Genomic DNA, 12,328 nt, shown 5'->3' with positions numbered 1-12,328 from the left:
GTATCTAATATTTCAATAGCAATGTTGCATTAGACAGAAGTAATTAAAGTTGTTGCTGCAACACAATAGCTGGACTTTGATAAGGACATGACTGGGACTAAATTGAATGAAATCAAGTACAGTGAACATCCGTAACTAACTATACATCAAAACCCCTCCCCTTTCGGTGGGGCACCACTGACAAAACCACACCTTCTAAGGGTCAACGGTGCATTTTCACCACCTTCATAACAGCCAGCACATTCTAACCCTTCTCATTGTCCTGAGGTAGACCCACCTCAGCTCAACACTAGAGGACTCTTTAGAGACACTGGGAGAGACACTATGTCAGGGGACGCATACCTGAGGTTGCTCTCTATAGTAGCTTATTTATGTGTTCTCAACACTGAGGCTTATTCAGGGTAGGTTTTCTTTCTATCACTCTTATATTGTGTTTAACAAAGCTGAGTTTCTTAACATTTATTAACATTCCATTCATCACTTGCAGAGGTTTTCCACTCACTCTTCCTGACTGGAGATCAAATGCAGGTAAGAACTACACCAGCACCAATCCAGATGCCTCACTTCCATAAGGTTATAATTTTAGGGTGGTAACACTTGACGCCTTTAAATATGGTGCATTATAAAAAGCATTTTTAATGCATTAGTTATGCCTTGTAATGCACAATATAATGAGTTCTATGAATAAGTTTAGTCATTACTGTTTTAAAAATATATATTTTTTAAATATAATATTACATTGTTAATATTGTATAATAGAATATAATATACATTATAATATTTATGTATGCATTATTACACCTTTAGAAAATATATTGCATTAAAACATAATAACCAATTTCAGATGTAACAAAGAATCTGCAAATATTATAATGCATTTTTAACTTACAATATTTATGAAAAGATAGCTTTAAGTGTTACTGAATGTATAATGCATTATGCAGGTATTCATAATGTGTGTTATAATGCATTATATATATTTTATAAATAATTGTAACCAAAGTTAAAATGCATTATAATACATGAAGGGCTGTTTGTGTTTTAATGCATTATACATTCTAAATGTGTAACAATGAATAGGTAAGTGATATAATGTATTATAGTGGTTAAAAATACTCATAAAATAGTGCAATGCATTATGATGTGCATTACAAGGCATAATTAATGCAACATTTATAATGCATTATATAGAAAAGCTTTAAGTAAAGTGTCACCAACTTCTGTGGTACTGAAAAGAGGACCTGTTAGAAACCATGCTATCAAACTCTGATGAGTTGTAAACCTTTTAGTCTTCTCTAATAGAAGCACTCACACCGGTATGACCAATTTCTCGCAAGAGTGACTGCGGACACGAAAATTTGTTATAACAATCCAAACAGAACTATGTTTTCGGTTTCTTGTTTTCGATTAGGTTCTTATTCTCGTTCCACTTTTGTTTTTTATTGTCCTTTAATCACTTTTCCCTCCTGTGCTGTAGATTATTTCGCAAAGTGTGATTTTGGCAGTGATTTGCCGGCATCCTGCGATTGGACCTCTAAGGGACCCATCAGTGCTCAGATAGCAACAGGTAATTATACTGCTGAGACGAAATTGCTGCAGAGACAGTAACTGCTTTGTGTTTACAACCAATCCATTCCCCTGAGGCAACAACAACAGCAGTTAATAGGTTTCTAACAGCACGTAGCAGAGCTTCTTTAAACTTATTTTTCCTCAAATTACGTTATTCAACTTGACTTTCAAGTACGCTATTCACCGCATTCAACCACCTGTGTGAACAAGACATTGGTCGACACGCTACACTGTAAGAATTCGCAAAACACAAAGTACAGATCAGAGTCTAACTTGTGGCACATGTTGGCTTTGAGTCTGTAAGCAGGTGATTTGATAATTATTTATGACTGCATGCTTTTAGAGGTCAGTCTTTGAACGATATGCAAGAATATAAGAGCAAACTCATTGTGTTTTGAGAAAAAAATATTCATAGTTCTGTATTCTGTACAAAACAGAGCTCTTTTTGGAGCTTTGTAGTACTTATAAGAACAGGGACAAGTAACAACAAGCCAGATTCGAACTTGCACAGTTCACATAAGCACCAGAGCGTTATGTATCAGGATACATGTTACCCACAAACACAGCGTTAAAACTGAATCAATTATTGATTATTGTTATTACAAAAGTGTAAATTAGAAACTTGTGAAGGCTTAAATTTTTATAGAAAACAAAAACTGACAAGACGGACATCATTTCAGCAGCTCTCTTGCAAATCATTTAAATTTACACTTGTTTTGTCTTTTTGTCTATGTGCTATAGAGGAAACATCTCTCCATCCTGAGAGTCCATCTGGTGCGTTTCACCTCAAAAGTGGATTTCTTAAGATCTCAGAAGACTCCTGTCTGGAGTTCTGGTACCATAAACCTAACAAGAAGAGTTCTGAACTCAAAGTTTTGCTAGAGGGTGATATTCTGCAAACGTTGATTTGGACCTCAGAGACATCTAGCATTGGAGACTGGAGACAAGTCTTCATCCCTCTCACAAAGCAGTCTGACAAAGACAACATCCAGGTACAGCAATTTAAATATTCATATTTAGGTTTTGGGCATCTTTGTGGAGAAAGATAGCAGATAATATTAAAAGGTCATTTGAAAAAAAAAAATGTCCATGTGTTTTAACTGTGTATCCAGAAAGTTAGAACATTTTGCAGCCAATGAAACCAACAAAACAATTAATTATCATGCCGGCGGAAACAAATTATTCTAGCATTCATAAGCTGCTGTTGTCCAATGAGCTTCAAATTTCTAACCTTTTAATTTGTGCAAAAATCTAAAAAACATATTTGTGGTTTTTGGTGCAAAATTTTTTGGATAAGCAACACAGATACAAAAATAACTCCATGCAGTTCACCAACGGAGACTGATTAAGTAGGAAGTAACCCCCTTGAAAAACCTCCAGAATTTTACTTCTAGACATATGCATTGTAAGTTAAGCTGTCTGCCATCTAAAAACACAACATGAATTTCTGTAAGTTGTTTGATAAGAAAGCATCTGTGAAAATAATGAGCACAATAGTAATTGTAGTAATTTAAAAACGTTTGTTTCTTGAGTGATGAACCTTTTGCAGGCACTGAAGAATCACTATTACTCCCTGCAACTGTAATTGTGTTCTCTGGCAGGTTATTTTTGAGCTATTAAAAGGTCTGCAAGACGATGAACAAACTGCCTTTGACAGAATAGGAATACGGAAGGGACAATGTGGTGAGTGACATATGATTATTATTATTTTGACCTAGTACATCACTTACCAACATACAAACACCCCTAAGCTAAATTCACCAGATTTAATGGAGAGCAAATGAGGAGGGTAATGAGGGACCACATGTGGGGCAAATTAACTAATAATCCGGTAACAAGATGGGAGGGGTCAAGACAATTGACATGAGCACATGGGACACCGAATCAAAGACAAAAAGCCATGTGCTCACACAAAACAAAACACAAGCACATGGCCAGCAAAACAAATCACAAGCCATGTGCTAGAACAAGAGACACGAACACGCAGCTAATGAGAAAACTCATAAGCCACGTGTTCACACAAGACAACAAGAAAAGCACGCGGCTGAACACAAACCGCGTGCTTCACAAAACACACGTGGACAGAAGAGCGCACGGCCGAGCGAACTCGAGACCGCACGCTCCCACAACAGACAGAACATGGAGCGCGAGTGTCCGGACCCCGACACGAACCCGAAACTCAAGACATGAGTGCCGGGATCTGAACACCACGCTCCAACATGAAACAGTACATGCAGACGAGAGCGCACGGCTCGAGCACACTCGAAGCCGCACGCTCACATGAAAACAATGACATGACGCGAGTGTCAGGGCTCTGTCACAAAACCATGAATAACACTAGACCGAAGTGACAGAACCCTGACAGTAAGTTGTTTGATAAGAAAGCATCTGTGAAAATAATGAGCACAATAGTAATTGTAGTAATTTAAAAACGTTTGTTTCTTGAGTGATGAACCTTTTGCAGGCACTGAAGAATCACTATTACTCCCTGCAACTGTAATTGTGTTCTCTGGCAGGTTATTTTTGAGCTATTAAAAGGTCTGCAAGACGATGAACAAACTGCCTTTGACAGAATAGGAATACGGAAGGGACAATGTGGTGAGTGACATATGATTATTATTATTTTGACCTAGTACATCACTTACCAACATACAAACACCCCTAAGCTAAATTCACCAGATTTATTGGCCTTTGGGAAATAGTAAAGTGTTAATATATCATCCACAGGGCCACAATGTCAGCGAGGAGGCACATTTTGGACTGATAAAAGCACTCGCTGCACTTGCACTGATGAGCAACTCATCTGTTCTCACGTCCCTCGGTCCAAAGATACTTTTGGCACCTGCCATGTGGCCTCTGACCCACACTACACTACTTTTGATGGGGTCAGCTTCCAATTTGAGAGTCCTTGTACCTACGTCTTGTCAAAGGTCTGCGATGACTCAGGGTTGCTTCCTGAGTTTGCAGTGGAGGTGCAAAATGAGAATAAAGGGGACTCGCACATATCCTCCATTCAGCAAGTGAACATCAATGTACATGGTCTGACAGTGACCATGGTGAGGACAGAGAGGAGAAAAGTCATGGTGAGCTGTCAACCACAATGAATGATGATTAGAGATAACATATTTGTCTTAAGTTTGACTTTAACAACAATAACTTTAAGTCTGTTCATTAGATTAGATTTGGAGGACTTTAGCATTACATCACTTGCTCACCAATGGATTCTCTGCAGTGAATGGGTGCCATGAGAATGAAAGGCCAAACAGCTGACAAATACTCGCAATAATCACAATAATCCACATGACTCCAGTCCATCAATTAGCATCGTGTAAAGTGAAAAGCTGTGTTTTAAGAAACAAATCCATTAAAGTATTTTAACTTTAGACCCTCACTTCTGCCACTTAAACCATTCTGACGGCACCCATTCACTGCAGAGGATCCATTGATAAGCAAATGATGCAATCGTGTAAATTATGCTAAATTCCTCCAGATCTGTTCAAATGAAGAAGCAATCTCATCTACATCTTGGATGGCCTGAAGGTGGGCAAATTTTCATGTTTATGTGAACTACTCATTCAACCACTTTCCACTGTTGTCCTAATCAGGTTAATGGGATTTGGAAGAATCTCCCTCTACTCCTAAAAGGAAACAGAGTTACGGTTAATGCCCAGGGAGATGCTTTGGTCCTTCAGACAGACTTCAAACTGTCCGTCTTCTACTTGAGGTCCAGTGCCGTTCAGGTGATTGTCCCCAGCCATTACTCAAACAGAATCTGTGGCATGTGTGGCAACTTTAACCACGAGACAGAAGATGACATCAAGATCCCAGACAGGTCACTGATGCAGGACACGCATGTTTTAGGGCAGAGCGTGTGTGAGGAACCCACCCTCCCCAGGGTCTGTACAGATGCAGAGGAGCAGAAGTACGCCAGCGAGGTTTACTGCGGCATGCTAACATCCAGACAAGGGGCATTTTCAACGTGCTCATCTGTTCTGAATGCAGATAGTTTCTTCCGAAGCTGCATGTTTGATATGTGTACAACTCACGGAGATCCCGCAGCCCTCTGCAATGCCATTGAGGCCTTCAGTGCCACCTGTGACAAAGTTGGGATCTCTGTTATGGCCTGGAGGAACACAACATTCTGTCGTATGTGCTTAAAATTATCTATAAAAAAAAACATTCTGGTCATAAACTCGACTGTATTGATCGATAAAGAATGTGTCACAGTAATGCACCCACAATGGAAGTCTGGCATTTTCAACGTGCTCATCTGTTCTGAATGCAGATAGTTTCTTCCGAAGCTGCATGTTTGATATGTGTACAACTCATGGAGATCCCGCAGCCCTCTGCAATGCCATTGAGGCCTTCAGTGCCACCTGTGACAAAGTTGGGATCTCTGTTATGGCCTGGAGGAACACAACATTCTGTCGTATGTGCTTAAAATTTCTTAAAATTATCTATAAAAAAAAAACATTCTGGTCATAAACTCGACTGTATTGATCGATAAAGAATGCGTCACAGTAATGCACCCACAATGGAAGTCCATGAGGCTTTTTTGGCCATGATTTATGCAGTTTAAAAAAAAGTGTATTATTTGATCTGTAAAGTTCTCCTTTTTAAATGGACTTTAATAAATGAATGAACATTTGATTATGCATTACTAATGCAATTTCTGATGGTGGAGTTTGGTCCATGTAAAAAGTGCACCAGGATTAACCAATTATGGTCGATACTGATAAGCCAGTAATTACTTTTGGGTGATGACCAATTAATAACTGACATTATAAATTACTTCAATTAAAAAAAATACTACATGTGAATTTTAGGCATCACATTATGATGTATAATACGAAATATAGACAAATATTCCTTTTGAAATCTCCTATAGAGTGAAACGCATAACTGTGTTTATCGAAGCAGTTCATGTTCCAGTGTTTCAACATCTCAGTTCACAGCGAACTCAATATTTGAATGTGTAGGTTACTATTACCTATAGAGTGAAACGCATAACTGTGTTTATCGAAGCAGTTCATGGTCCAGTGTTTCAACATCTCAGTTCACAGCGAACTCAATATTTGAATGTGTAGGTTACTATTAAAAAAAACACTAAATAATATACCCGTAATTAAATATTCATTTGTAATTAAATAACAGTGTAGTTGAATTATAATATTAAGATAAAAGTAATAATTTTACTCTAAAAATGCACCAGATTGATGCATTTAACTTTAAAATATCTAAAATTTTCTTCAAAAAAAACACTAAATAATATACCCGTAATTAAATATTCATTTGTAATTAATTTACAGTGTAGTTGAATTATAATATTAAGATAAAAGTAATAATTTTACTCTAAAAATGCACCAGATTGATGCATTTAACTTTAAAATATCTAAAATTTTCTTCAATGGTGCAACAACCCCCCCCCCAAAACCACCTAGAGGGACTGAGGTCCACCCCCCTATAGTCTCACAAATCCTGGGTTAAATCTTTGCCATAATATATTGTTATCCCTTCAAGTTTGTAATATAACCCTTTAAATCTCAAAGATAGGCATCAAGAAGTATATGTGAAACTGGCCTTGAACTCTATCAAAATGCATCTGACCTTCAATATTAGTTTAAAGCCTTAGTATCTATCTCCTCTCCACCCAAATCTATGAAACAATAGAGACAAGCGATTCAAGTACAGCCAGTATTATTAGGCTAATCATAAATATAAATTAAGGCTTGACATGTCAGATCAGATTACCTGATTTGAGCCACTGTTGAGCAAATGGCCTATCTCAGACCTCTCTGTAATCAGTAGTGCGGTCTCCACCTAACAACCCACACAGAAGTACTAGACATAGTCACTGGTTATTAATTAATGATCTCCCAAACCATTCTGACGGCACCCATTCACTGCAGAGGATCCATTGATAAGCAAATGATGCAATCGTGTAAATTATGCTAAATTCCTCCAGATCTGTTCAAATGAAGAAGCAATCTCATCTACATCTTGGATGGCCTGAAGGTGGGCAAATTTTCATGTTTATGTGAACTACTCATTCAACCACTTTCCACTGTTGTCCTAATCAGGTTAATGGGATTTGGAAGAATCTCCCTCTACTCCTAAAAGGAAACAGAGTTACGGTTAATGCCCAGGGAGATGCTTTGGTCCTTCAGACAGACTTCAAACTGTCCGTCTTCTACTTGAGGTCCAGTGCCGTTCAGGTGATTGTCCCCAGCCATTACTCAAACAGAATCTGTGGCATGTGTGGCAACTTTAACCACGAGACAGAAGATGACATCAAGATCCCAGACAGGTCACTGATGCAGGACACGCATGTTTTAGGGCAGAGCGTGTGTGAGGAACCCACCCTCCCCAGGGTCTGTACAGATGCAGAGGAGCAGAAGTACGCCAGCGAGGTTTACTGCGGCATGCTAACATCCAGACAAGGGGCATTTTCAACGTGCTCATCTGTTCTGAATGCAGATAGTTTCTTCCGAAGCTGCATGTTTGATATGTGTACAACTCATGGAGATCCCGCAGCCCTCTGCAATGCCATTGAGGCCTTCAGTGCCACCTGTGACAAAGTTGGGATCTCTGTTATGGCCTGGAGGAACACAACATTCTGTCGTATGTGCTTAAAATTTCTTAAAATTATCTATAAAAAAAAAACATTCTGGTCATAAACTCGACTGTATTGATCGATAAAGAATGCGTCACAGTAATGCACCCACAATGGAAGTCCATGAGGCTTTTTTGGCCATGATTTATGCAGTTTAAAAAAAAGTGTATTATTTGATCTGTAAAGTTCTCCTTTTTAAATGGACTTTAATAAATGAATGAACATTTGATTATGCATTACTAATGCAATTTCTGATGGTGGAGTTTGGTCCATGTAAAAAGTGCACCAGGATTAACCAATTATGGTCGATACTGATAAGCCAGTAATTACTTTTGGGTGATGACCAATTAATAACTGACATTATAAATTACTTCAATTAAAAAAAATACTACATGTGAATTTTAGGCATCACATTATGATGTATAATACGAAATATAGACAAATATTCCTTTTGAAATCTCCTATAGAGTGAAACGCATAACTGTGTTTATCGAAGCAGTTCATGGTCCAGTGTTTCAACATCTCGCGAACTCACGAACTCAATATTTGAATGTGTAGGTTACTATTAAAAAAAACACTAAATAATATACCCGTAATTAAATATAATTAAATAATTAAATAACAGTGTAGTTGAATTATAATATTAAGATAAAAGTAATAATTTTACTCTAAAAATGCACCAGATTGATGCATTTAACTTTAAAATATCTAAAATTTTCTTCAATGGTGCAACAACCCCCCCCCCAAAACCACCTAGAGGGACTGAGGTCCACCCCCCTATAGTCTCACAAATCCTGGGTTAAATCTTTGCCATAATATATTGTTATCCCTTCAAGTTTGTAATATAACCCTTTAAATCTCAAAGATAGGCATCAAGAAGTATATGTGAAACTGGCCTTGAACTCTATCAAAATGCATCTGACCTTCAGTATTAGTTTAAAGCCTTAGTATCTATCTCCTCTCCACCCAAATCTATGAAACAATAGAGACAAGCGATTCAAGTACAGCCAGTATTATTAGGCTAATCATAAATATAAATTAAGGCTTGACATGTCAGATCAGATTACCTGATTTGAGCCACTGTTGAGCAAATGGCCTATCTCAGACCTCTCTGTAATCAGTAGTGCGGTCTCCACCTAACAACCCACACAGAAGTACTAGACATAGTCACTGGTTATTAATTAATGATCTCCCACACCTTCACCAGCTGACCCGTAACTTTCCATTACAAACCACAAAGGCACTGAGAAACATATTGTGAATCTATTTCAGATTGTTTATGTTTGATTCTTCGGGTTTCTGTTTTAGCTGTGGCGTGTGGCCCTCACAGCCACTATAACGCCTGTGCCAGCGGCTGCCCTAAGACCTGCTCCAGCCAGGATGCTACAGGGTCTTGTGGGATATGTGAGGAGCGCTGTGAGTGTGACGATGGCTTCATGCTCAGCGGAGGAGCATGCGTATTAGCTGAAGACTGTGGATGTTGGGCTAATGGACAGCATTATTTGGTACAGTAGCTTAGCCATCTTATTGTTATCATCACATCATTATAGATAGATAGATAGATAGATAGATAGATAGATAGATAGATAGATAGATAGATAGATAGATAGATAGATAGATAGATAGACAGACAGGCTTAAGCTCATTAAGCTCATTAAGCTCTTAATTTAACTCTAAAACATACAAAATTCTCTTCCAGAATTCAAGTTTTATATATTTTTTTAAATTCATATATATTTGTTTTAATGTTATGCATGCATATACAAACAATTCAGTTAAAGCATCAGTAAACTATTATAGAATTTTTGTTAATACACATCATATTTTACTAAAATATTTCTGTATATTTTACTAAAATAGTATAGTTAATCTTTCTCTTCCTGTCCTATCTAGATCAGAGAGACATTTATGGAGGGTGAAGATAGATAGATAGATAGATAGATAGATAGATAGATAGATAGATAGATAGATAGATAGATAGATAGATAGATAGATAGATAGATAGACAGACAGACTTAAGCTCATTAAGCTCTTAATTTAACTCTAAAACATACAAAATTCTCTTCCAGAATTCAAGTTTTATATATTTTTTAAAATTCATATATATTTGTTTTAATGTTATGCATGCATATACAAACAATTCAGTTAAAGCATCAGTAAACTATTATAGAATTTTTGTTAATACACATCATATTTTACTAAAATATTTCTGTATATTTTACTAAAATAGTATAGTTAATCTTTCTCTTCCTGTCCTATCTAGATCAGAGAGACATTTATGGAGGGTGAATGTGAGCAACAGTGCCAGTGTTTGGGCAATGGGAATATTCAATGTTCACCGACATCCTGCAAAGCTGATGAAGTATGCATGGTTAAGGACGGAGTCTTGGGTTGCTTTCCATCCAGCCCGGTGACCTGCAGAGTCTACGGTGACCCCCATTACATCACTTTCGATGGCAAGGCCTACTCCTTCTGGGGCACCTGCAACTACACCATAGCAAAAACCTGCGGGGTTACTGAAACCCAGTTCACAATAACGGCACGAAATGAGGGACAGAACAACTCTGCAACTTCCTCTCTTAACTCTGTAGCTCTTGACATGAAAGGCCTACATATTGTCATCGGAAAGAACAAGCAGGTTTATGTGAGTGTCTTGTTTTTGTCATTCATTTGGATTTGACTATACTATCAGTGTGTGTACTGACTTAATGTATTCAGTTTCACCACAAACATGCAATGCAATGCATATTAAAAAATAGAAAAAAATATTAATTGATTAACCATTTGAGGTATCATTAGTGTACGTACGGCATGAGTTACAAAGGAATCATATCATGAGGAATGAAATCTTGATTCTTGAAATACTATGAAAACAGTCCAAAAAAATTCCAAGCTGCAAAAATGGCAACTTTGTAACACCATAAAGATAAATCCATCAACACATGACCATCCATATTTACACATCAATCTGGTGATTATACATGTCATCAGAAACTAGAAAGATAGCACCAGAGAACAAGAAAAGCAAACAAATTACTGTGTTAGAGTACAATGAGGGTAAGTTTGTGATGCCTCCTCATTGTTTTCCACGTAGCACTTATCTTCTAATAGTACGCACTTACCACGTAGCACTTATGTACCTAATCATTCATGATATACATGGGCAGTTCATGGAAAGAAATGTGGGCAGGAGCTGCCATCTAAAATATATGACCCATAATTAGTGTTTACAGTAAGTAAAATGTTCATATTTTAAAGGTAAGTGATAAGAGACGTGTTTGCTTATGACGTCACCTGTTATCTTTCAATGATAACATTTGAGGAGTGTCCTGATAGTGACTTCTGCTTCACATAATAAAGCCTCTGGCAAAGATATGTAGCTGCAGTACTTCAGATCTAAACTGGCCGCATTTTTTAACTAAAGTATTCATCACCATGTTATGAGTAACATGACCCTCTCTGGCCCTCACACTGAAGATAAAACAATGTGCCAACAAATGAATGACCCAGTTTTAATTTTACAAATCTAAGCATATTTTTATGATTAACATGATGATTTGGGATAGTAATCAAATATCCCTTATCAAACATTTACTAAAATAGTTTCCAGCAGAATACTAAACTTACTCTAGTTATTTTTTACTACAATACAACTGTGCCAACTTGGCATCAGCTGCCAGAAACATTTTTTTTTTTTTTTTTTTAAATAACAGAAAGATTTTGAAAGCATCGATTTGAAGAAGATTACACTACTACAAGAAATGTACAGGTGCATCTCAATAAATTAGAATGTCGTGGAAAAGTTCGTTTATGTCAGTAATTCAACTCAAATTGTGAAACTTGTCTATTAAATCAATTCAATGCACACAGACTGAAGTAGTTTAAGTCTTTGGTTCTTTTAATTGTGATGATTTTGGCGCAGCAAATTAGAATACTTCATAAGACCAATAAAAAAACAGTTTTAGTGAATTGTTGGCCTTCTGGAAAGTATGTTCATTTACTGTACATGTACTCAATACTTGGTAGGGGCTCCTTTTGCTTTAATTACTGCCTCAATTCAGCGTGGCATGGAGGTGATCAGTTTGTGGCACTGCTGAGGTGGTATGGAAGCCCAGGTTTCTTTGACAGTGTCCTTCAGCTCATCTG

The 12,328-nt window shown here is 37.3% G+C and overlaps 2 protein-coding genes and 1 long non-coding RNA gene across 9 annotated transcripts in view; all 3 read left to right on the top strand.

Moving 5' to 3' along the window:
• Positions 1-304: 304 nt before the first annotated feature.
• Positions 305-1,550, top strand: LOC107572083 (uncharacterized). The gene is made up of 3 exons (XR_001607280.1): positions 305-401; positions 488-528; positions 1,478-1,550. It is a non-coding gene; the product is annotated as an uncharacterized lncRNA (long non-coding RNA).
• Positions 1,551-1,851: 301 nt separating this feature from the next.
• Positions 1,852-8,122, top strand: LOC107572081 (zonadhesin-like). The gene is made up of 8 exons (XM_016258484.1): positions 1,852-1,864; positions 2,311-2,561; positions 4,086-4,167; positions 4,297-4,652; positions 5,175-5,715; positions 5,855-5,998; positions 7,690-8,023; positions 8,104-8,122. Exons 1-8 carry the CDS (start codon positions 1,852-1,854, stop codon positions 8,120-8,122), a joined length of 1,740 nt encoding a protein of 579 aa, XP_016113970.1.
• A 23-nt stretch (positions 8,123-8,145) lies between these two features.
• Positions 8,146-12,328, top strand: part of LOC107572082 (MAM and LDL-receptor class A domain-containing protein 1) — a 17,112-nt gene continuing 12,929 nt past the window's right edge. For all 7 annotated transcript variants that reach the window (XM_016258486.1, XM_016258487.1, XM_016258490.1 and 4 more), the window contains exons 1-3: positions 8,146-8,190; positions 9,491-9,687; positions 10,446-10,826. In XM_016258486.1, coding sequence (XP_016113972.1) covers positions 8,163-8,190; positions 9,491-9,687; positions 10,446-10,826 — 606 coding nt within the window. In that variant the 5' untranslated portion in view covers positions 8,146-8,162. The remainder of the gene's footprint in view (positions 8,191-9,490; positions 9,688-10,445; positions 10,827-12,328) is intronic.

Source organism: Sinocyclocheilus grahami, unplaced genomic scaffold, assembly GCF_001515645.1.
Source record: "Sinocyclocheilus grahami isolate Dianchi unplaced genomic scaffold, SAMN03320097.WGS_v1.1 scaffold1693.1, whole genome shotgun sequence".
NCBI lineage: Eukaryota > Metazoa > Chordata > Actinopteri > Cypriniformes > Cyprinidae > Sinocyclocheilus > Sinocyclocheilus grahami.
Note: the sequence above shows the minus strand (reverse complement) of the source record. Positions and strands in the feature narration are given on the sequence as shown.

Excerpts from the sequence above, each read along its gene's own strand:
- LOC107572081 (XM_016258484.1), top strand. Across the intron at positions 4,653-5,174 it reads CAGAGAGGAGAAAAGTCATG|GTTAATGGGATTTGGAAGAA; the intron begins GTGAGCTGTCAA and ends TGTCCTAATCAG. Across the intron at positions 5,999-7,689 it reads GAGGAACACAACATTCTGTC|GAAACAGAGTTACGGTTAAT; the intron begins GTATGTGCTTAA and ends TACTCCTAAAAG.